We start from the raw sequence: 25,719 nt of genomic DNA, 5'->3' as shown, positions 1-25,719 counted from the left end.
TAGATTGGCATTGTTAAGCCTGCCCTGCGAGGTTCTTGGCCAATTAACAGGAAGCGGGACTGATGACGTCATTTGATGACGCATCATCAGCCGGTTTCTTGAAGAGGACCACGGCCACATTACATAGAAACATAGACGATAGGAGCAGGAGTAGGCCATTCGGCCCCTCGAGCCTGCTCCCCCATTTAATGAGATCATGGCTGATCATCCAATTTCAGTACCCTGTCCCTGCTTTCTCCCCATACCCCTTGATCCCTTTAGCCTTAAGAAATATATCTAACTCCTTGAATATATTTAATGAATTGGCCTCAACTGCCTTTTGTGGTAGAGAATTCCACAGGTTCACCACTCTGGGTGAAGAAATTCCTCCTCATCTCTGTCCTAAATGGCTTACCCCTTATCTTTAGACTGTGACCCCTGGTTCTGGACTCCCCCGCCATCGGGAACATCTTTCCTGCATCTAGTCTGTCTAGTCCTGTTAGAATTTTATAAGTTTCAATGAGATCCCCTCTCATTCTTCTAAACTCCAGCGAATATAAGCCCAATTGACCCAATCTCTCCTCATCATTCCTGCCATCCCAGGTATCAGTCTGCTGAATCTTTGCTGCACTCCCTCCATGGCAAGAACATCCTTCCTCAGATAAGGCGACCAAAACTGCACACAATACTCAAGGTGTGGTCTCACCAAGGCCCTGTACAACTGCAGCAAGACATCTGTTGAGATTCACGTATCTCTGGTAAACAGGATCAAGTGTAAACCAATATGGTGGGTATATTGTGTTTAATCAGAGTTTAGGACGGAATATAACACACTAGTAATACAGCAAAAACATACGACCGTGACAAGCAGCTGATACCGGACCCGATCGGACAGACGGCTGGCGTGCGTGAACAGTTCTATCGCTTCTGGGCTCTCTCTCTCTTTTTCTCTTGGGCGTTCGACGGTGAGCATGGGATCACTCTTAAAAGAACGTTCGACCAGCTGTTCGGCTCTCCCTTCCGCAGTCTGTGTGCAAGCCCTTGGGGTGTCACTTTTTATTCTCTTTTTAGGGGTGGGCCTGAGGCCAAGTTATTGACAAGACCATTTAACCTATAGAGGTTCTTCCAAAACTTCATCAACCAATGACAGCTTAAGTTCTTTGTCTTGGTGTTTGGATGAAAGCCCTCCCCAAAAGAAGGTCTCATTACTTCATCCTTGTTTTTACATTTTGAAGGTTCCTCCATTGGAATCCATCTTATCTCTTTTTACTCTCTCCCCCTTTTTCCCAGCAAGTACAAGGCCCGGCCCTGTCCCTCTTAATCATGGCCCCAGCCAGAGCTGTCGCACATTAACCAGTCGCGCTCTCACCTTCATCTAGCAAACGGCCCATTCTAAGATGGATACCTTATCCTCCTCAAATTTCTTTCATTCTATGTCTTTTCCTAATTAACTTTTAATTATCTTCACAAGCAGTTCTGCTAAACAAACTCCAAATTCTATCTATGGAGATTATAATATGGTTATTAGTAATAATGGAAGAAACATAGGCTGGGCCTTCACTGGCCAAATTAAAGATACATTAACAAAGTCAAAACTCTAACTTACAAACAACAGATAACTAGCCTGGCAGGACCATCCTATGGGCCCCTGTGTGGAATGTTTAATCTAACTGATTAAAAAGACTGTCTCAAATTCTAATGCAAGCTTCGCAGGAAAACAAAACTTATCATTTAAAAGCCATATACATTTTTAGGCACCCCCAGTTTCTAACAGTTCCCTCCTTGAGAGGGAGAAAAACTCTATTTCGACCTCTCATGTACGAACCTCTACCAACCATGCCAACTCTAAATTATTGGTTCGACGGTTCAATCGACGTGTCAAGCATCTCAAATAACATGACATTATAATTAGAACTATTAAGACCAGGCATTGAGCAATTATTAGGGCTGCTGATGCCATTCTTGCCCAGGGATGCTGACTGGCATTATAAGCTACTTCCCACCGCCTGTGGTCCCCTAACTTGCTTATTGCTTTCTCAATTTGGGCATTGTCTTGCTGCATTTTAACCAAATGTTTCTGTGAGGTACTACTTCTTTCAATGATAGACTTTAAACTGAGGGATAGTGGTGGAATTGGATGTCCAAATTTTACCACTGCCTCTAGGGCCTCCTGCTGCATAGTAATATTTACTTGTATTTGGGTTATATTGTGAGTTCTTACGGGAATCAAATGGGCGTTTCCTACTCTAGTCATTTCAAGAGGTCTTAAGCAGAAGGTTGGCCATCTGACCTGACAGATGTCTGGCCTGTGGGTATATTGGGTAGCAGAGGTGGTCACACAGTAACGTCCCTGGCTTAAATAACTGACCAGAGTGTGGTTATTGCCCCATGTTTGTACTTGGATGGTGTAAGTAGGTGATTCTTCATCTACAGTGAACCCACATGCTGGTATCCCAGGCTCAAGACTGTCACATCTACACGTCCATGATCCTTTATTCTTAGTGCAACAATCCAAATTAGGGGCCTTCCAGGTCATGCCCTGCTTAATCAAGTAGTGTGGATATTCTGCATACTGTTTGTGTACCTTCCCTTCCATAGATCCTATTGATTCGACCTTGAACACTTCCCACTTATTTGTCTTGTTCAATCGGGGCAACCATAGGACTACTGGTATGAGAATGCTTTTGGGGTTTAGATAATAATTATTCTCCCCACCTGGGCATGGTAATTTGGCATAGTAAGCTAACCCATGTTTCCTAGCAGTACACCATGGTTCAGTCTTGTTAAACCATTTCTCTAAATGTCTGTCATTCACAAAGTTGGGTATCTGATTATTTTCGATGTCCGTCAGACCCTTCTGTACCTGATCCAGTAGGAAACTCCCATACATAGCACAAGTGATACCCTTAGAAAACTGGTACTTACTTCCTTCAGATTCTTTGATTATCTCATTAACCTTGTCCTGAATCTCTTGAAAATTGTGTACCATTTCTAAGGTTTTTTAGTGCTTCTTGCAACTATCGATTCATTGTTAAAGCAGGGTGTTATCCGCATTGGCATTTTTACCACTAATTCTCCAACCTGGCTAGTTAAGAAGCCAGACAATAGCTGGCGTCTAACAATTGATTATCGCAAGCTTAATTTGGTAACCCCAGCTTGCGCCCCTGTTGTTCGGGAGACCCCCACTCTCCTGTCCCAGATTCCACCAGGTAGCTGCTGCTTCTCCACCTTTGACATTTCAAACAGCTTCTGGAATATTCCTGTTAAGTCAGAAGATCAGTACAAGTTTGCCTTCACTTTTGAAGATCAGAGTTATACTTGGACATGTTTACCTCGAGGCTTTCACAACGCCACAACTATATTCCACAAACAGATGGTTCAGGCACTGAAACCTTTTTCGAGACCCGACTGCCTGCTGCAGTATGTTGACGACCTTTTGCTTGCAACGCCTGACAAAAAGACTCATATTAAATTAATGGAAGAGCTATTCGACTTTCTTCTAAAAGCTGGGCTGAAAATTAACCCCAAAACGGTACAATTGTTACAGCCAGAAGTGACATTTTTACAGGTTTCTGTGGGACAAAAGGGACTCGGCCCTGACCAGCATAAATAAGATTGAGGTGATTCAGCATTTACCATTGCCCGCATCCAAAACCGCACTTCGTTCCTTCCTGGGCCTAGTGGGATACCAGCGCTCATTTATTCCCAGATTTGCGGAGCTAGCCAAACCATTATATGAACTGTTAAAGGGTGAAGAGGACGCTGTGGCCCGTGACTGGACCACCGAACATACAACGGCTGTGTCCCTCCTTAAAACTGCTGTTACGCAAGCCACATGCCTGACAAGCCCTGACCGAGATAAGCCTTTCCACCTGGAGGTGGGATCCACCGATCAGAGTCTTGCTGCTGTTCTGTGCCAAGAGGTACAGGGTAAACTTATGCTAATCGCATTCGCCTCCCGTATTTTGAATGGCGTGGAAAAGAATTTCACTGTGTGTAAGCGACATCTGCTAGCCACTTTTTGGGCAGTCAAACACTTCACGTTTATTACTGGGCTGAACAAAATGATTGTACATAGCCCCCACACCCCTTTGAATCTTTTACTTAAACCAGGGGACACTTTGGTCTCCTCTGCCCGACTCAGTCACTGGACACTTCTGTTAACTCAGAGAGCTTTGGAAATAACGCCAAGGCAGACAACTTTACTACCTCAGCTCCTACTGTATGAGGGGGGAAGCCACGAGTGCCCCCTTCCACCACTGGAGTTCGACCGTCACCCCATCTCTCCTACTCCGCTAAGTGACGCCCAGAACGTCTACATTGATGGGTCATCCTATCACTGGGACAGAAAGCCTCTTACTGGATTTGCAGCAGTCATGTCTGACCAAGAACTTAAGTATAAATGCATTCCCCACTCTGCCCAATATGCTGAAGTTGCAGCCCTGGTGACAGCAATCCAAATTACTCATGACATACCTGTTAATGTCTGGTCAGATGGTGCCTATGCGATTAACACTTTGTTATCTTTACCACTGTATGCTAGGAATAATTTTTGTACTGTTAATGGCAAGACCCTGCTCCATGCAGGCCTCTTTGCTTCCCTTTGGGACTCTTTAAATTCACGATCAGCCCCTGTCTATGTTGGCAAGGTAAAGTCCCATTCACGTTCTTCAGATGTACATACCCAGGGTAACTCACAGGCAGATTGTGCTGCCAAGGACGCCGCCGTTAATGGTGACCTCTGGAAAGCCCCTACCCCTCCCTTAAGATCAGTCTCGAGTATCCAAGGTGGGGACATCGACCTCCCTTCCCTCCAGTCCAGTTATTCCCCCTATGCAGTTAGAACATAACATAAGAAATAGGAGCAGGAGTAGGCCAATCGGCCCCTCGAGCCTGCTCCGCCATTCAATAAGATCATGGCTGATCTGATCCTAACCGCCAATCTACTATCACAGAACTATCTCCTGAATCTAACAGAATTAGACACATGAAATAGGAGCAGGATCAGGCTACACGGCCCCTGGGCCCGCTCCGCTACCCACAGGGCCATGACCGATCCGAACCTAGACTCATGTCCAAATTCCTGCCCGCTCCCCGTAACCCTTAATTCCCTTTACTTCTAGGAAACTGTCTATTTCTGTTTTAAATTTATGTAATGATGTAGCTTCTATAGCTTTTTGGGGCAGCATATTCCATGGACCTACCACCCTCTGAGTGAAGTAGTTCCTCCTCATCTCAGTTTTGAAAGAGCAGCCCCTTATTCTAAGACTATGCCCCCTAGTTCTAGTTTCACCCATCATCGGGAACATCCTCCCCGCATCCACCCGATCCAACCCCTTCACAATCTTATATGTTTCAATAAGATCGCCTCTCATTCTTCTGAACTCCAATGAGTAGAGTCCCAATCTACTCAACCTCTCCTCATATGTCCATCCCCTCATCCCCGGGATTAACCGAGTGAACCTTCTTTGTACTGACTCGAGAGCAAGTATGTCTTTTCTTAAGTATGGACACCAAAACTGTATGCAGTATTCCAGGTGCGGTCTCACCAATACCTTGTACAACTGAAGCAATACCTCCCTATTTTTATATTCTATCCCCCTAGCAATGAAAGCCAACATTCCATTGGCCTTATTATTGCATGGCATCAGAATGGATGTCCGTTACCTCAGCCCACTCCATGGGCTGCGGACACACAATTGGCTCCGGATCAGTCTGGGGAAGCTGCTCCCCTGTTAATGTTCAACCCCCGCATGCGGTGGCTATCATCTGATCTCCTGGTTGTCTGTGTTCCCCCATCCATGGCACCAGAAATTTTTGATCTCCTGCACTCGCATCCGGTAGGAGGGCACTATTCAGCTGATGCAACTGTTCAGAAACTACACAAATTTGCATGGTATCCCGATTGCATCACAGATGTCACTCATAGGGTGAATCGTTGTCTGCCCTGTTTACAGCACAATTCAAGTGCCCACACTAATCGGGCACTGTTGCGCAGTCCCCCTCCATCCGATGGGCCGTGGACCCACCTTCAAATTGATTTTATAGGGCCCTTACCTACAGGACCTTCGGGCTTGCAGTATTGTCTGGTTATAGTTGATAAATTTACTAAATGGATGGAGGCTTTTCCATGTACAACAAACACAAGTATTTCTTTGCCTGGTTTTTTGATTTGCCTGTTTGTGTAGCTACAAACATGTTAGTTTGTTCTATGTTCTCTACCACCATTTCAAGCCATTTTTGGTTGGCCATTCCCTGTACTAAGGGTGTGGCTGAAGGGGTTAACAGATAGGCTGGCATTCGCATTAGTCGCCCGGTCATAGCCTGGTAGGGTGAGATACCCGTTGTGCTATGCGGGCTGGATCTAATAGCCATTAGACACATTGGCAACATACTGGACCATTTGGTGGGGTGATCTGCACAAAATTTGTTTAACATAGTTTTCGGAGTTCGGTTCCCACTTTCCACTACACCAGATGATTGTGGGTGATGGGAGATGTGAAGTTTATGCGAGATACCCATTATCCGTTGCAATTCGGTAAAAATTTGGGTGGTAAAGTATGATCCCTGATCACTATCAACTTGAATTGGCACTCCCCACCTGCAGATCACCTCACCCAATAAAAGGCGAGCTCTTCCATTAATTTAATATGAGTCTTTTTGTCAGGCGTTGCAAGCAAAAGTTCGTCAACATACTGCAGCAGGCAGTCATAGAGTTATACAGCACGGATAGAGGCCCTTCGGCCCATCGTGTCCGCGCCGGCCATCAAGCCCTGTCTAATCTAATCCCATATTCCAGCATTTGGTCCGTAGCCTTGTATGCTGTGGCATTTCAAGTGCTCATCCAAATGCTTCTTAAATGTTGTGAGGGTTCCTGCCTCCACAACCCTTTCAGGCAGTGAGTTCCAGACTCCAACCACCCTCTGGGTGAAAAAGTTCTTTCTCAAATCCCCTCTAAACCTCCCGCCCTTTACCTTGAATCTATGCCCCCTAGTTATTGACCCCTCTACTAAGGGAAAAAGCTCCTCAGCATCCATCCTATCTATGCCCCTCATAATTTTGTACACCTCAATCATGTCCCCCCTCAGCCTCCTCTGCTCCAAGGAAAACAAACCTAATCTGCCCAGTCTCTCTTCATAGCTGAAGCGCTCCAGCCCTGGTAACATCCTGGTGAACCTCCTCTGCACCCTCTCCAACGCAATCACATCCTTCCTGTAGTGTGGCGACCAGAACTGCACACAGTATTCCAGCTGTGGCCTAACCAGTGTTTTATACAGCTCCATCATAACCTCCTTGCTCTTATATTCAATGCCTCGGCTAATGAAGGCAAGTATCCCATATGCCTTTTTTACCACCTTATCCACCTGTTCCGCCGCCTTCAGGGATCTGTGTACTTGCACACCCAGATCCCTCTGACCCTCCGTCTTGCCTAGGGTCTTACCATTCATTGTGTATTCCCTTGCCTTGTTAGTCCCCCCAAAGTGCATCACCTCGCACCTTTCCGGGTTAAATTCCATTTGCCACTGTTCCGCCCATCTGACCAACCCATCTATATCATCCTGCAGACTGAGGCTACCCTCCTCGCTATTTACCACCCTACCAATTTTTGTATCATCCGCGAACTTACTGATCATACCTTTTACATTCATATCCAAGTCATTAATGTAGACCACAAACAGCAAGGGACCCAGCACCGATCCCTGTGGTACCCCACTGGCCACAGGCTTCCAGTCACAAAAACAACCTTCGACCATCACCCTCTGCCTTCTGCCACTAAACCAGTTTTGTATCCAATCTGCCAAGGCACCCTGGATTCCATGGGCTCTTACCTTCTTGACCAGTCTCCTGTGCGGGACTTTATCGAAGGCCTTACTGAAATCCATGTATACCACATCCACTGCGTTACCCTCATCCACACACCTAGTCACCCCCTCAAAAAATTCAATCAAATTAGTCAGACATGATCTTCCCTTGACAAAGCCATGTTGACTATCCCTGATTAATCCTTGCCTCTCCAAGTGGAGATAAATTTTGTCCCTCAGAATTTTTTCCAATAATTTTCCTACCACTGATGTTAGGCTCACTGGCCTGTAGTTCCCCGGTTTTTCCCTACTTCCCTTCTTGAATAATGGTACTGCATTAGTGGTTTTCCAGTCCTCTGGCACATCCCCTGTGGCCAGAGAGGTCCTGAATATATGTGTTAGAGCCCCCGCAATCTCTTCCTTTGCCTCACACAGCAGCCTGGGATACATTTCATCCGGGCCTGGGGATTTATCCATTTTTAGGCCAGCTAAAACCGCCAATACCTCCTCCCTCTCGATGTTAATATGTTCGAGCATATCACAGTCCCCCCGCCCTATTTCTATGTCTACATCGTCCTTCTCCATAGTGAAAACAGATGCAAAAAATTCATTTAGAACCCCTCCTACATCTTCCGGCTCCACACACAGATTGCCACTTTTGTCCCTAATGGGCCCTATTTTTTCCCTAGTTATCCTCTTACCCTTAATATACTTATAAAACATCTTAGGATTTTCCTTTATTTTGCTCGCCAGTGTTATTTCATGGCCCCTCCTTGATCTCCTAATTTCTTTTTTAAGTATCCCCCTGCACTTTTTGTACTCCTCTAGGGCTTCCTCCGTCTTTAGCCTTTTGTATCTGCCAAAAGCCCTCCTTTTTTTCCTAATCCATTCTCGTATATCCCCTGACATCCAAGGTTCCCTGTGGTTTTTGGAACCACCCTTGACCTTTACGGGAACATGTTGCCATTGTATGATCTCAATCTCCCTTCTGAAAGCCTCCCATTGCTCCGATGCGGATTTTCCTACAAGTAGCTGATCCCAGTCCATTTTGGCCAGATCCTGCCTTATCCTATTAAAATCGGCCTTCCCCCAATTTAGAACCTTTATTTCCGGCCCATCCATGTCCTTTTCCATGACCACCTTAAATCTTACCATATTATGGTCACTGTCACCAAAGTGCTCACCTACTAGCACTTTTTCCACTTGGCCAGCCACATTCCCTAGAATTAGGTCCAGTACCGCCCCCTCTCTTGTAGGACTTTCTACATGCTGGCTCAAAAAGCTCTCCTGGATGCACTTTAAGAATTCTACACCCTCTGAGCCTTTCACACTCTGACTATCCCAGTTAATATTGGGGAAGTTGAAATCCCCCATTATTATTACCCTATTATTTGCACATTTCTCTGAGATTTGCCTACATATCTGTTCCTCTATCTCCCCCTGACTGTTTGGAGGCCTATAGTACACTCCCAGCAAAGTGCTTGCCCCCTTTTTGTTTTTAAGCTCCACCCATATGGCCTCATTAGAGGAACCTGCCAATATATCATCCCTCCTTACTGCAGTAATTGACTCCTTAATTAATATTGCGACACCCCCTCCTCTTATACCTCCCCCTCTGTCTCGCCTGAAGATTCTGTACCCCGGAATATTGAGCTGCCAGTCTTGCCCCTCCCTCAACCATGTCTCCGTGATAGCAACAATATCATACTCCCATGTGTTTATCAACACCTTCAGTTCATCCACCTTATTTGCAAGACTCCTTGCATTAAAATAGATGCCATCCAGCCTTGCCCTTATATGTTTGCCCTGTCTACCAAGCTGACTTGTTTTTTTCTCTATAATTGGCAGCACATCACCCCCTATTTCAGCTCCCCTCTGTATCCCATCCCCCTGCCAGGAAGCTGGCTGCTGCTGCCTTCCCCTGGTAAGCCATCCCCCTCAACAGTATCCAACTTGGTATACTTGTTTGAAAGGGGGATGTCCGCAGGGGTTCCCTGCACTACCTGCCTGCCTTTGTTGCTCCGCCTGATGGTCACCCCCTGTGCAGCCCTACCCTGAGGCGTGAACAACTCGCTAAACGTGCTATCCACGACCTTCTCAGCATCGCGCATGCTCCAAAATTCATCCACCCGCAGCTCGAGCGCCGTAATGCGGTCTACAAGTAGCTGCAGCTGGATGCATTTCCCGCACACATGGTCGTCAGGGACACTGGCAGCGTCCCTGACTTCCCACATGGAGCAAGAGGAGCAGAACACTGGTCTGAACTCTCCTGCCATGACTTACTCCTTTAATTTATTAAAAAATTTATTCAATACCCCAGTTACAGGTATACTCTAGGGCGCTTTATTTACCAACTGTCCCCACTACACCAGAGACCCTAGAAATTTAACACCACAGAAGTCAAGCTTGTATTGAAAAGAGAGAAATACTCACCAACCAATCACTTACCTGCTCCCTGGTGACGTCACACTCTGATTACTTTTTACCTCTCTCCCCCCTGCTGAGTTGGTGGGCCTCGCTGCTCTCCGGTTTTTATACCGGGCTCCTCACCTCCCAAGCTCCGTGCTCCGACTGCTCTCGGGCCTCGCTGCTCTCCGGTTTTTATACCGGGCTCCTCACCTCCCAAGCTCCGTGCTCCGACTGCTCTCTGGCCTCGCTGCTCTCCGGTTTTTATACCGGGCTCCTCACCTCCCAAGCTCCGTGCTCTGACTGCTCTCGGGCCTCGCTGCTCTCCGGTTTTTATACCGGGCTCCTCACCTCCCAAGCTCCGTGCTCCGACTGCTCTCTGGCCTTGCTGCTCTCCGGTTTTTATACCGGGCTCCTCACCTCCCAAGCTCCGTGCTCCGACTGCTCTCTGGCCTCGCTGCTCTCCGGTTTTTATACCGGGCTCCTCACCTCCCAAGCTCCGTGCTCCGACTGCTCTCTGGCCTCGCTGCTCTCCGGTTTTTATACCGGGCTCCTCACCTCCCAAGCTCCGTGCTCCGACTGCTCTCGGGCCTCGCTGCTCTCCGGTTTTTATACCGGGCTCCTCACCTCCCAAGCTCCGTGCTCCGACTGCTCTCTGGCCTCGCTGCTCTCCGGTTTTTATACCGGGCTCCTAACCTCCCAAGCAGTCGGGTCTCAAAAAAGGTTTCAGTGCCTGAGCCATCTGTTTGTGGAATATAGTTGGGGCATTGTGAAAGCCTTGAGGTAAACATGTCCAAGTATAACTTTGATCTTCAAAAGTGAAGGCAAACTTGTACTGATCTTCTGACTTAACAGGAATATTCCAGAAACTGTTTGAAATGTCAAAGGTGGAGAAGCAGCAGCTACCTGGTGGAATCTGGGACAGGAGAGTGGGGGTCTCCCGAACAACAGAGGCGCAAGCTGGGGTTACCAAATTAAGCTTGCGATAATCAATTGTTAGACGCCAGCTATTGTCTGGCTTCTTAACTGGCCAGGTTGGAGAATTAGTGGTAAAAATGCCAATGCGGATAACACCCCGCTTTAACAATGAATCGCTAGTAGAGCGAACATAAGGTTTACTCTCAGCCGGAATGGAATACTGCTTAACAGGAGGGTGGGAGGGTCCATTAATCTCCTCATCTCCCGACATCCTACCACAATCATGTTTGGACTTAGCAAAAACCTCTGAAAATTTATGAATTAATATATTAACCATGGGGTCTTCAGTCCCGGGAAGGGAGAAATCCTCGGGTTTTTTAATTGCATATATTGAATGGGCATCTGAAATAGTGGTCCCTCATTAAAGTGCCACCAAAGACAATCATTAGCATAGTCGAGGACAGCACAGTGTTTATGCAACGTATCACTTCCGAGGATACCTTTCTGGTCATGGGTGGTCATATATACAGGAGAGGTGACATCGAAAGAATTCCCATCAATGGACAAGGCTGTGAAGCTCAATCCCTGATTAGTTAACTGAGTAGAATCATTAAAGCCGGAGAGGTTTAGGGTGGTGCCAGAATGGGAAAAGGGAGCGGGGTCATGTAAAATAGTCACGGCAGAACCCGAATCCACAAGCATTACATGGTGGCGGCCTCCATGATCAGTGGCCCAGACAAAAGGTCGTCCGTCCTCCCCGTACCAGACAGGAGAAGACGTGGTCACCGTGGAGGCCTCTGACCGTCACTGGGGCCGTGAGTCTGGGAGCGCATCTCCACTGCAAGAAACAGCCGAAACGTTTTGTCCCCCCCCCCCCCCCCCCCCCCCCGCCTGACTGTGCTTCATGGCCTCAACTACTGCCGAAAGGTGTTCGAGCTGCTGCAGAGAGTTCAAGTCAGACCCGTTACCTTCATGGATTGGAGGCTGGTAGCGTGAGCCATTATTTGGACGTCGACTATTGCAGCAGTCGCGAGCATAGTGTCCGGCCTTATAACAGTTATAACAGATTACGTGGCATTTGTCTCCCCACTGGGGAGGGGTTTGTGGTGTCAGAGGACCCTCCACTGCCGACACTTTGGACTCAGTAGGGGTGAGGGACGATTTAACTCGGTCCTAAGCTGGAATGCAAGCGTCCTCTAGATCAGCCCACGGGGTTCCCTGATGAACAATAATGCTAAGAGCGTCCCTTACGGGGGGTAAGAGAGCATCAAAGAATGTCAGCTTAAATCACTCCGTGTCCCAAAACTCTTGACCATTATAGTTTCTCTGAGACTGGTTGCACAAATCATACAATTGATTTGCAAAGGCTTCGGGGTGCTCGTTAGCCTTTTTGCCGGGCATCCCCAGCCGCACGGGTGAAATTAACTGCGTCCATGCCCAAACGGGAACAAACTGAATCCATAACATCCCACCACCCCTTACTTTTATCATAGATTTCCCGTGAAAGTGATAACTTGAGTTCCCGTGAAATGCATGACAACAGAACTTGTTTTAAGTCTGTCAACTCTAACTCAGGGCGACAGTGACGGAATGTACCCCAATCACTTGTTGGGGCGACTGGGTTCATCCCCCCCAGTTTATTGGCCCCATTTCTTCGGCTAGTGCTTTGCACTCTGCCGGGGTCAAACTTCTACTGGTGGTAGTGGTTACTTCCTCATTTGGGGGCAGGTTGTAGGCTACAGAAGAGGTATCATTATTGAATTCATCATCCGAGGGTGTAGGGTCACCAAATTGGGTGGCAGTAGTGACTATATTAACCTGCATGATTTCTACCGGGGTAGTTTGTCCTGGATAGGGAGGCGGAGGCGCAGAGGGTGAGGGACTATTTTGGCAGATGAGGTTATTATTGCACTGGGCTTTTCTTGTTAGATCACCCCAGTTAATACTGGGATCCCCTGGTTTAAGGCGACTTAACGGCCGCAACAGCAGCTGTTTGTCTCCCCAGCTTTCCCTTCAATTCCATAATTTTTAATTCGCAGTGAGTATGGTCAGTGCTCACCAGAGGGGGTTTTTCAAGTAATTCTCTCGAGGCTCCCCTGGCATCAAGTTGTGAGATTAGGGATTCATTTTTTATTTTTAAAGCCTTGTTATCCTCAAACACCTGATGGTGGCGTCTTGAGGCAAGTCGTGCCTCATCTGCCAAGGCTTGTTCTTGATGGTGAAGTGTACAGACTATGACATGTCGGCCTTGCCAGTCCTGTAAGTCTCTTTCAAGTTGTGCATTTCTCTCTTTCAGGAGTACAACTTCGCCTCCCAAGCGAACAGCACACAAGTGGGCCGCGTAAGCCAGCCTATTCCTGGCTTCCTTAACTTTACATTTCTTCGCACCCACCTGGGAAGCTATCTCACCCCAAATCTCAGAGTAACTCTTCTCACTCTTCTCGTCTCCCTGCACTATTCTGATTACTGCTTGGGCCCCTGGAGCCACTAATTTATCCACAACAACCCTGTTGCACCTCCTGGCTCAGCTCGCCAATTTGTAGAGATTCACGTATCTCTGGTAAACAGGATCAAGTGCAAACCAATATGGTGGGTATATTAGCCTAGAAATTCGGTGGGCTGCGCCACCAGTTAGCACCTAAAGAGGGCACTCAGTGGCTTTAGTGCCACTGGCCATGCCTCCCGTGAAATTTAGCGGGGCGCTAATGGCGGCGTTAGCCTGTAGCACTGCGCCGCCACCGATGATGTCATCGGTGTGCGCAGCGCCCCGCTACTGCCCTGAACGCGATATTGGGTCGTGCCCCCCCCCCCTGTAGCGCCGGTCGCAATTCACGACCGGTTCAGGGGGGCCTACCTGTTGCGGTAGTGGCGTAAATTAAAGGGGAGGTGCGGGGCGGCCATTTTTTTCGGTGGCCGCCTGCCAGCACCTCCTTGCGCCACCCTCCCCGGCCTCCTGATGGCCCCCCCCCCCCCCCCCCCCCCCCCCCCCGGGCAGTGCCGGCTGTGTCCCGAGAGCCTGGCACTTCTCCTCGGTGCTGGGCTCTTTTGCCAGAACTCGCGATCAGAGATCGCGCTGTTGCAGGCCCCTCCCCTTTAAGAAGGGGAGGAAGGCCTGCAGTACCGCAGCGCGCCACACGCTGCGGCACGTTGCGCTGTGATATTCAGTTTCAGCGCCCTAAGAGGGACGCGGGGCGCCTCGAGCAGCGCCCCGCTTCCGTTTGGGGCACTCAAACTGAATATCGGGGTGGCGCAAGCGGCTCCATCCGGAGTGGTAATTCCGGCGCCCAGGCGAGCTTGAAACGGGGCGCCATCGAATTTTTAGGCCATTGTGTTTAATCAGAGTTTAGGACGGAATATAACACACTAGTAATACAGCAAAAACATACGACCGTGACAAGCAGCTGATATCGGACCCGATCGGACAGATGGCTGGCATGTGTAAACAGTTCTCTGGCTTCTGGTCTCTCTCTCTCTCTCTCTCTTTCTCTCTCTCTTGGGCCTTCGACGGTGAGCATGGGATCACTCTTAAAAGAGCATTCGACCAGCTGTTCGGCTCTCCCTTCCGCAGTCTGTGTGCAAGCCCTTGGGGTGTCACTTTTTATTCTCTTTTTAGGGGTAGGCCTGAGGCCAAGTTATTGACGAGACCATTTAACCTATAGAGGTTCTTCCAAAACTTCATCAACCAATGACAGCTTAAGTTCTTTGTCTTGGTGTTTGGATGAAAGCCCTCCCCAAAAGAAGGTCTCATTACTTCATCCTTGTTTTTACATTTTGAAGGTTCCTCCATTGGAATCCATCTTATCTCTTTTTACTCTCTCCCCCTTTTTCCCAGCAAGTACAAGGCCCGGCCCTGTCCCTCTTAATCATGGCCCCAGCCAGAGCTGTCGCACATTAACCAGTCGCTATCTCACCTTCATCTAGCAAACGGCCCATTCTAAGATGGATACCTTATCCTCCTCAAATTTCTTTCATTCTATGTCTTTTCCTAATTAACTTTTGATTATCTTCACAAGCAGTTCTGCTAAACAAACTCCCAATTCTATCTGTGGAGATTATAATATGGTTATTAGTAATAATGGAAGAAACATAGGCTGGGCCTTCACTGGCCAAATTAAAGATACATTAACAAAGTCAAAACTCTAACTTACAAACAACAGATAACTAGCCTGGCAGGGCCATCCTATGGGCCCCTGTGTGGAATGTTTAATCTAACTGATTAAAAAGACTGTCTCAAATTCTAATGCAAGCTTCCCAGGCAAACGAAACTCATCATTTAAAAGCCATATACATTTTTAGGCGCCCCTAGTTTCTAACACATCCTTGCTCCTGTACTCGAATCCTCTCGCTATGAAGGCCAACATACCATTTGCCTTCTTAACCGCCTGCGGCACCTGCATGCTTACTTTCAGCGACTGGTGTACAAGGACACCCAGGTCTCATTGCACTTCCCCCTTCTCCCAATCTATTGCCGTTCACATAATAATCTGCCTTCCTGTTTTTGCCACCAAAGTGGATAACCTCGCATTTATCCACATTATACTGCATCTGCCCAATCACCCAACCTGTCCAAATCATACTGGAGTTTCTCGGCATCCTCCTCACAGCACACACGCCCACCCAGCTTTGTGTCATCTGCAAACTAGATATTACATCTAGTTCCCTCGTCTAGATCATTTATATATATTGTGAATAGCTGGGGTCCTAGCACCGATCCCTGCGGTAACCCACTAGTCACTGCCTGCCACTCGGAAAAAGACCCATTTATTCCAACTCTTTGCTTCATTTCTGCCAACCAGTTCTCTATTTAAGTCAGTACCTTACCCCCAATCCCATATGCTTTAACTTTACACGCTAATCTCTTATACGGGACCTTGTCGAAAGCCTTCTGAAAGTCCAAATACAACACATCCACTGGTTCTCCCTTATCTATTCTACCAGTTACATCCTCAAAAAATTCCAGTAGATTAGTCAAGCACGATTTACCTTTTGTAAATCCATGTTGACTTTGTCCGATCCTGTCACTGTTTTCTAAGTGCTCTGCTATTACACCTTTTATAATGGACTCTAGCATTTTCCCCACTACTGATGTCAGGCTCACCAGTCTATAATTCCCTGTTTTCTCTCTACCACCTTTTTTGAATAGTGGGGTTACATTAGCTACCCTCCAATCCATGGGAACTGTTCCAGAGTCTATAGAATTTTGGAAGATGACCAGCAATGCATCTACTATTTCTAGGGCCACTTCCTTAATTACATTGATTTTGACAGTTGTGCTGTCTGTTCTGCAGTATTGGGGTGCTGCAAACACTGATGAGCACTGCAGAAAGGTGCACGGCTGCACCCAAGCTCATGCATGACTCCCTCCATATGCTTATGGAAGGAGTCACAGCACGCAGGGAGATTCTCGTCCCTTCCCATGGGCGGAAGAGACCTCCCCAGGAGATCAACACAGCCTGGTTGTACATTGCACAGGAGGACACAAGCAGGGATTTCGTCAGGAGTGCCTGGCTGCAGTGGCGCCAACCTTTCAATAATCTCAGCAGATCATGAAACGTCACTGCAATGCCACTCTCAACCTCACCCTGCTGTGCCACTCATTGCATCCCCATCACTCTGCCTTCCCTACCATACTCCTGCACAGCCTTACTCTCACCAACTTACCTTGCACCTCCACCCATCCCTCTCTACCTACATTATCACTTCCCCATCTCACTAGCCATCCCTCACACTCACCTTCATCCTACTGCAAGCATACCAACTAACAGCACACAAGGGTAGGCACTTGAGAGGTTTAGCCAATGTTCATGTGAAGTTTCTGGTAATGTGTTGTCATACAGTGAAATATATATTTTCAACACTTGACCTTATTGGACAGATCTGAGCACACCTTGAGAAGTGTCTTACTGAGTTCCAGTGAATGTTGAGACATAACTTCGTCCCCGCCCCCCCCCCCCCCCCCCGGCTATAGTGATGAGTGTGAATGGAATGGCTTGGACATTAAAGGGATGCTTTACGGTGCTGGTGTGGGATGGTGTCAACCTGGCGAATCATGTGGCAGCCAGGGTTTACAGCGTCGAGTGAAGTAAATCTGGCCATGGTGATGCCATCGCTGGCCTCCCGGGCAGCAATGTTGTCAGGGGTTGATGCCCTGTGTCCTGTGCAGCATCAGGTGATGGTGGAGAAGGTTGGTTAGCCTGGTGATGTTGGTGTTGGGGCTGATCGTGGAAGGATTCAGAGGACCAAGGTGTGTTTTTTCCAAGGGCACCGATGTTGCTGCAATAGATGGCAGCTGCAGGTGAGATGTCAGTGGTGAGAGAGGTTGTTCCAGTGAGGTCGCACTGGACATACAGTTGGCTCTAAACATTTGCAAGCTAAAGAAATCTCTCTGTCTTACAAATGCAGTAACCAACAGTTTCTGAGCTCTGTAACTGACCTTCTGCAACATGGCATCCTTTACACCACTTCTGCAGCTGTCTGCTTATCAGATACATCAAAGTAGACACAACTCACGACAGGCATATTCCCCGAGCAGCGGGTTACCCATGAGGGAGCACGTAAAATTGCAAGGTAGCCTCAAAATAGCATTAAATTGGCTGTTAACAAGCCATTTAATGATCTAAATTGTCTCCCCTGCTGCTTGGTGTTGGGTCAGTTCTGCGCAGGCAGACCCGACACCTGGGAGACTTGCGTGGAGGCGGGTTGACAGCGGGTTTTCTATCCGTTGTCAATCTTTACTGTTTTGACAGCGGGCCCACCTCCAAACCCGCCCCCTGAGCGCTGGCAAAATCCAGCCCTGCATGTCTCAGTGAGGATTCTTCAATCTGCTTGGTTGAAGAGCCTCGCTGTTTCTTTCTCTGCTCGCAGACGCCACAGATCCCCTGTAGAGGGCACCGTGCTGAAACAGACGGCAGATTAGAGGAAGTCTGCGCTCTAAAGCCCACAAAAACTCTGTGGGCAGCTGTCGGCGAGATGCACAGCAGGCAACGTTCATTTGCTGCTGAGAGCAAATTCCGGGCCCATATTCTGCCGCATTAAGCCTCAATTTAGGTAGCCAGTTTAATGAATCCCTCTGAAAGGTAGGATGGCCAGCTCCACATTTATTCATCACCTTGCCCTCTGAAGCATTTATGCAGACAGGTCTAAGGCAGGCCATTCGTAAACACCTCACCCCTAAATTGGCCTATATCTTACCTGCACAATAATGCTGAAAATATTGTTTGAGATTTAGAACGTTGACCCCTGCCTTCTCCGTTTCAACTATTAGCTATTTTTGTATGCGTGCCATGCTATTCTGTGTACATTTTCCAACTGCACAGATTGCCCATTTTGACTTCACCAGAAATACTATCTGCCTAATTAGCCACCTGAAAATCTACATTTCAATGGCATTTTGGAAGTTAATAAAAGTGTTTTGTGCACATTTTGTGAACATGCATGGTTGCAGAAAGAGTGGAAAAATTATGTGAAAATAGATTTGCCTAGAATCATGGGGAGATAATGAGTTTCAGCATGTCTAGCTATCTAAATGATACAAATAATAGCAAATGTAATGTGAATCTTGAGGATTAAACATATATCCTGAGACAGTGGTGTGAACCGACTTTAATTACAGGAAGGAGATAGTAAGTGAAGTCTATAGCAGATAGCACTGTTGTTCCGCATGTTGCTTTGGTAACCAAAGGGCTCAAGCTATCTTTCTGTGGTGCTATATTAAATGCAGTGGATTAGACCACTGGGTTACAGTGATGGAATAAGTCATATTCCATTCTTATTTTTCTATTAGGTTTGAGATTTTTATCAGTGTTTTGGAGAAGCATTCTGTAATTCTATATGTTTATCTCTGAAAACTGAAAATCAGCAGCCTTGCCTATAATATACTAAGGGGCTGTTCCCTGTATAATATACAAAGGGGCTGCCATTTTAGAGGTGCTTGACCTGTAGAGTTAATAATTTCCCTCTCTGAAAGAATCTGTATACTGCATTAACCATAGTCTTGCACTTGTAAGGAATTTAGCAGGTACTGTAAAACCATTATGACACAGAAACAGCAAAGTCTGTAAGGGATTAAATGAACCCTTTCTTTCATTCCCCCCCCCCCCCAATTTATTTTTAAAAACGAAACCATACCAACAATCAGTATAAATTGAAGCACAAAACTGGTAAACATCTAACGACTAATGTTCCAGTTATAAATTAATTTTTATTTAAAATTTTCAAAACATTTTATTTTTTTACAGAGGAGAACGGATAAATGCTGATATTCACACTGGTATAGTACTGGTGTATATTCTCATACCGACACCGAACTGGTGTATAGTCTCACTACTGCATATTCTCACACTGATATTGTACTGCTGTACATTCTCGCATTGATATAGTAATACATATTCGCAACTCAGAATTTACAGCTTAATTGTACATATTTGTACAGTAATTTAACATTCTTCAGGTCCACAGTAAATATGGGATAGGTGGGGGCTATTTCCTTTTCTTCCCCCCCCCCCCCCCCCCCCCCCCTCCATAGATGTAATTGGGTTGGTTCACTTTTTCAGTACACCCAGGAACCAGTGGTGGTGTGTGTTGTCATTAGCATTAAGCAGTCTCTTCCTCTGCAGAGGTACATTACAGGGCATATTATGTGTGTCTCCAGGAAAGAGGTCCAGACTGCTTGTTATTTTCACAGCTCTAGGGGGAGTCCATACATCATTCACTCGGACTAATACATGTCCCACAGGTACTTATTCTACATATTTGTGGTCGGAGCAGTAGGGTTTTGCCATAGTGGTGGTGGGGGGGGGTGGGGTGGTGCATATATCTTTTTACCACTAGCAGTGAGTTGTGCCATGTATTCATCAATGTATGAAGCTGGCCCCCATGGGAGAGTAGGTTTGAGGGGATATCAATGCTGGCCATAGGCCCTTACGGCATTCCAGATCGCTTCCTAAAAAGGTTGGATTCAGGAACAGGACCAAGTGATGTATATGTTTGCCACTGTGACCACATCCTCTCCAGCAATCATCTGAAATAGAAGGACAGTATCTATGGTTCTGTGTGTTGTGGCATGTTTAGTGTGCAAATTTGAATTGACACTCGCATATTCTACTTCAAGTGATGGTTTGTTCCTTCCATTCTTTTCTGTTCTCTTGAAGCAGAGAAATAGTCTTTCTATTTTGTTAAAAAATTCTTTAATAATATACTACAATAACAGACTTTTTCTTTTTCTCCAGCAGACACTTTAAATTGTTGAGAGCTTCCTAAACTAACCCCAACCTGCCCCAATATTTTTTCCACTTTTCTATTTTAATTCCTCTACATTCTTAAAGGTGGCTGATTAGATGACATTTGACAAGCCAACATTCAACCATGCAATTAGCAATGTTCATACAACGTCATTCTGTTCAAAGTTGACTGATCACACAAAACGTTACTAGATTGCACCTAGAAATGCAATTAACAATGTTCATGCACACTATCGGAATAAATGTGTTTGAAAGTCTAGCTCGATGCAGTTAACTTTAATCATCCCACTATAGAGACTTGCCTGCGTAAAGTGCCAATTTCCCATCAATTGCTCAAGCAAAAAAATTACAAATTTTGATCTCTTGGGTGCAAACTGCTATCTGAAATTCCAAAGAAGCATGGGACAAGTAACTTTACATATTTACAACACCATGTTATAATATTAAACTAGTTGATCTTGTATGGGATTTGCTCATGAACAAGAACTAAAAAAGGATTTTAAGCAAATCCACACGTTTGATAATTGCCTTGTAAATGTTTAATTACTGTAAGGGAACAGATGGAAGCTGGGTGCATTAGAATTAAGATGCGGTATTTGCTGAAACAGCTGTTCATTCTCTCACTGCATAATTTACTGCAAAGATGTTAACAGTAATTGGGAGAAAAATATGCAAATGAGAACATCATTCAAAAAGGATAAAAGTTTGCAAAGAAAATATTGACTGAAATTTCCAGATTTAAATAATAGTTTGAGTCCCTGCTATAATTTACTTTAGTCTTGGAGCAGTTTCAAATTTCTGCTAGCTGGTAAGAAAAATGTCATTTTGGATTACTTCACTTCAGCTTTGTGGAGTTCAAGCCATCAGTGATTTCAAAATTCATTACTGGTTGGCTCTTGTGCACGGTTAGCCTATACTGAATGTTATAGTCCATTCAGGATCAGCATCGGAACTGAAAAAGATGCTATTTTTTGTTGATTCTGTGGGATAATTTGCTGACTGACCTGCTATCAGCATCAGCTGAGCAAATGCTTGATGACTCAGACTTGCAATGTTGTGATAAGACTATTCAAAGATAGATTCCTTCTATAATATACAACTTTAGTATATTAACATAATAGGAAGACTGTATTTTGCATTGAAATACTTCCCCTATCCAACTGCAATGTTGCCCTTTTACTGTTTGACTATTCACATTTTCTTTCAATAAAACCTTGAAATATTTTGTTTGTAATAAATTCTGACTTGGCATCGTGCCGATTTCTCAAATTTCAAATGTAATAAAAAATGTAATAAAGCACGATTTAAATACTGAGAACTTCACACTAAAGTTGTCAAATATTACGGAATTTTTTTGGGGGGTGAAGAGGCAGCAGATCACAGCATCTCCAAAAATAATACTGAACTTTTGCAGGGTGCGCTAAAACAACTGATAAAGCAACTGGAGAAAGAGAAGAAAAGCCTTCAAAACCAGCTGAAACATTATGAGTGGAGAATAGACCAAGAAGCAAAGGTTTGTCTCCCATCTTCTGTTTGGCAGTGTGGAAGCCTCTTAGTTAAAAGTATATCCATTTATCCCAAGTGAAAATAACAGGATATATTTACTGATTCTGCATTCTCAGTGGTGAATTGCACTTCTCTGTTCAACTCGCACTCCTTTTGAGCATGGCTCTCAGTTGGAAGTGTGGGATCAGTGAATTTATCCTAACATAGAATCATAGAATGGTAACATTGTGCACCTGAGCCCTAAAGAATTAACCAATTCCTAACAGCAGGTTTGCAATAGGTGATGGGAGTATAGACCTCATCACACTAAGCTTTGTGGGAATTAGTATTTTTTCAAATTTGAATTGTGCAAAGTTTACATGTTTTCTTGGGCTGTGGTAAATTGCAAATGATATGGTACTAGCAGATGCATATATTGACGATATTGTTTAATTATACAGGTTTGGGTAAGCACTACACATTGAGTATTGACCGGGCCAAAGTCATTTTTGGCAGGAGATTTAGGTTGAGCAGGGAGTGAGTACTGCATGTCCCCAGCAGGTTGTATAAAATCAACTCCGTAATGCTAGATATACATATGAACTATGTTTAAAAATGTTATGTTATTGGGTCGAGGAGGAGGGGTTTGCATTAACTGCTGTTAGAAATGGACTAGTACTTCAGGGCTATAATGGGTACGAGGTATGTTGGGGCAAATTCAGTGTTGAGTTACATAACTTAATTGCTATTATCTATTGTGGTCTTGGACTTTTTCCAGAAATCAAATTCATTGTTTTCAGTACATACTAGTTTTGAGATGTGCTTGGGTCTTGCTTAGTGTTACTTCCCATTAAGAGTTTGAGAAAATGCATAAATGTTTAACGATTCTTCCTGTGGCTTTCTTCAAGTGGGCCCAACCCACCAAAAGATGATTCCTAATTGAGGTTGCTGCTTTAATTCAGTGCAAATAGTCTGACTGCTATCAAAGTAATTAATTACTAGCACAGCTCAATAGTAATTAATGATGTAACTGCTTTATCAAGATCCTGTGTGATAATCCAACTGTTACAACCATAGAAAAAAAGATCCTGAGCAGAGAAATTTGAAGATGTTAAAGGGGAGACTTGCGCTGGGAAACCTGAGGAATAAACATGCAGATTTCTGGAGGCCCATTATTTTGGGTCTCCTGAGTGACAGTAGCAGGGATTGGTAGCCTTCCTAGACTTGGATGCTGACCCCAGTGCATCATTGCAATTAAGAAGTTTGGTCCTGGGTTCTTTTGGTAGGTCAACCAGTTTGTTCAATGAGCAGTTAAGCCAAACAGACCAAGAAGGTCCCAGGTTTTAACTCTGGTGAGTGCTGAATTGGCTGGTCTCAGCCAAGGCAGACGTGGAGGTACTACAATAGGCTGCAGCACCCCTCGGGTGGAGGGGAGGGGAACACAGTCCAGCTGCCAGCTATTAGAAGTGCTTGTGTGTGGACATCAAATGAGGAGAGGATTAGCTTGGTTTTGATGCCCCCCTCCCCTCCTCGCCACAATTAAGTAGTTTGCCAGCATTCACTATCAGCCACTTGGGCAGGGTACTGGAGCCCAGTATGAAGTCAGTACTTCAAAGGGAGATGAGAAAATACTAACTAATGGAGCGGTTATGCTTGGTTCATCTAAACTGGTCTTTTTGAACTAGGAGACCTGAAATAGCTTGTCTCCAGCCTCTCGGGGAAGAGATTTTAAATGATCTCAATCTTAATGGGAGCAAGTACTTTATATTGAAACTATATTTACGCAACCTTAGCGATCTTCCTTTTTATGAATGATGTCTAAAAAGATAGCTGTTTCTTTCAATATGTTCTCCAATTCTTCAAAACTGCACCCAAGCTTGTTATAATATGTTCCTTATTTGAATCATTTGAATTCTTGCCCATAAATTGTCAGCAAAGTAGCAACCCCCCCAATCTAAACTGTTACTATAAGCTAATATGTTTTGTGTTAAAAAGTATAAGAAATCAATCTAGCTGAGCAATTGATTGTTTTAAACAAATGTGCTCATTAACAAGTCTGTTAATTGTCATGGACTGCATTAGATATAAAAATGATAAAATGTATACATGAATCTAGACAACAAGTAGCTTATTTCTAGGGAATCATTTCTTCTAAGCTGCAAAATGCTGGTAATTAATACAAACTATTTCATGTCTAGCAGTTACTATTGAGCTAAAGCAGTGTTGACCAACATGTTCGCCACAAGCCACATGTGGCCAATTGGGAAACTAGAAGTAGCTAATTGCATCTCTGATTAGTAAAGAAAAATGAGTAATAGACACCATCGCTGAGTACGTGATCTCAATAGTGATATTAGTACGCCATATGCATGTATACTTTAGCCTTTTTGTGCATTTGTTGGTTAAATGGTAACCAGAGTGTGCAAGTATTTTTTGATAATTTTGAGTGCTTTACTACCTTAGTTACTGAATGATGGTTGATGTTTGTTAAGTAAGTATTGTAAAGTCCGCGCCTCAATAATACACGGACTTCGGGAGAACAGTTTAACAGGTACTTTACTGAACAAGAGGCAGCTTGAAACTGAAACTACAGAAGCCTGCTAGGGCCTTTTTATACAGGGGTGGTCACTGCCGGTACTGCAGTCTAAGACCAGTTATTCCCTTAAAGGAACATACACAACAATTCCTCCCCTTTTAGATAAACAGTACATAACATTCATTTAACAACTAAATAATAACTAATTACAATTACAATTTTCTCAGTAATATATACATCAACTGGAATAGTCATTTATAAGTTCAGTCTTTGAGGAGGCTTCCTGATCCGGACTGGATAGCGCCTTTCTCGAGTATCCTGTTCTGGCGGTGGAGTCAATTCTGGCTCATTGTCATTGGTTGGTTCGTCAGCTTCCAATACCCCTGCTTCTGAGGTAGACGCAATCTGTACTTCGGGCTCATTACCAGATGCACATGCTTGTGGTACAGGTTTGGCTTGTTCTTGTGACTCTAGAATCTAGTCAGCATGGCGTCTCACGATGCTCTCTCCAACGTCCACTGTGTACATTAGTGGTCCCTGCTGTGTGCATATCATGCCTGGCTGCCATTTTTCTGTTCGGTAGTCGCGGGCCAAGACTGGTTGCCCTATCTTGAAGCTCCTGGTTGGCTTCTCATTTATGTGCTGGAACTGCTTATCCTCAACATCTCGTCTTATGTTTGGTTTGAGCAAATCCAAGCGACATCTTAGTCTCCGGTTGAAAAACAGTACGGCTGGAGTTTGGTTGGTTATTGCATGTGTCGCATTCCGGTAAGCAAACAGGAAGTTATCCACCTTGTGTTGCAGTGGTATGTCGTCATTATACATTGCCTTTATGGCCTTTTTAAAGGTCTGAACAAACCTCTCAGCCAATCCATTTGTGGCTGGATGATATGGGGCAGATGTGTAATGTTTCACCCCATTATTCTTCAGGAACCTCCGGAAATCCTCAGACACAAACTGTGGGCCATTGTCGGAACAGATCTGTTCTGGCAACCCATTCCTGGCGAAGATGGTCCTTAGGACTGCAATAGTTTTCTCTGTGGTGGTGGAGGACATTTTAATGACCTCTGGCCATTTCGAATGGGCGTCCACAGCGATTAGAAACATTGGGCTAGAAATTAGGTATAGCCCCGCCAGCTCGCTTGCGCCCAGAATTTACCGCTGGGCGCGGAGCCACTCGCACCCATCGGATATTCAGTTTCAGCGCCCCAAGTCGAGGACGGCCGCTGTTCAAGGGTGTGGCCGCCCCCGCTTGGGGCGCTGAAACTGAATATCAGCGCGCTAGTTGCCGCAGCACCACCCGCAGCGGAGCGGCAGGCTGCGGTACTGCAGGCCTTCCTCCCTCTCTTAAGGG

General features: G+C 45.5%; 1 protein-coding gene across 3 annotated transcripts in view; it reads left to right on the top strand.

Annotated features, from left to right (window-relative positions):
- LOC147111948 (coiled-coil domain-containing protein 169-like) overlaps positions 1-25,719 on the top strand; it is a 108,813-nt gene that overhangs the window by 49,398 nt on the left and 33,696 nt on the right. For 2 of the 3 annotated variants that reach the window (XM_085999365.1, XM_085999364.1), the window contains exon 5: positions 21,759-21,857. The exons of the other annotated variant lie outside the window; for it this stretch is intronic. In XM_085999365.1, the coding sequence (XP_085855491.1) occupies positions 21,759-21,857 (99 nt within the window). The remainder of the gene's footprint in view (positions 1-21,758; positions 21,858-25,719) is intronic. 3 annotated transcript variants of the gene reach the window in all.

The sequence above is a fragment of the Somniosus microcephalus genome, chromosome 10 (genome assembly GCF_052327205.1).
Source record: "Somniosus microcephalus isolate GS21.2 chromosome 10, FLI_Smic_1.0, whole genome shotgun sequence".
Classification (NCBI taxonomy): domain Eukaryota; kingdom Metazoa; phylum Chordata; class Chondrichthyes; order Squaliformes; family Somniosidae; genus Somniosus; species Somniosus microcephalus.
This window is presented reverse-complemented; position numbering and strand designations above follow the sequence as displayed.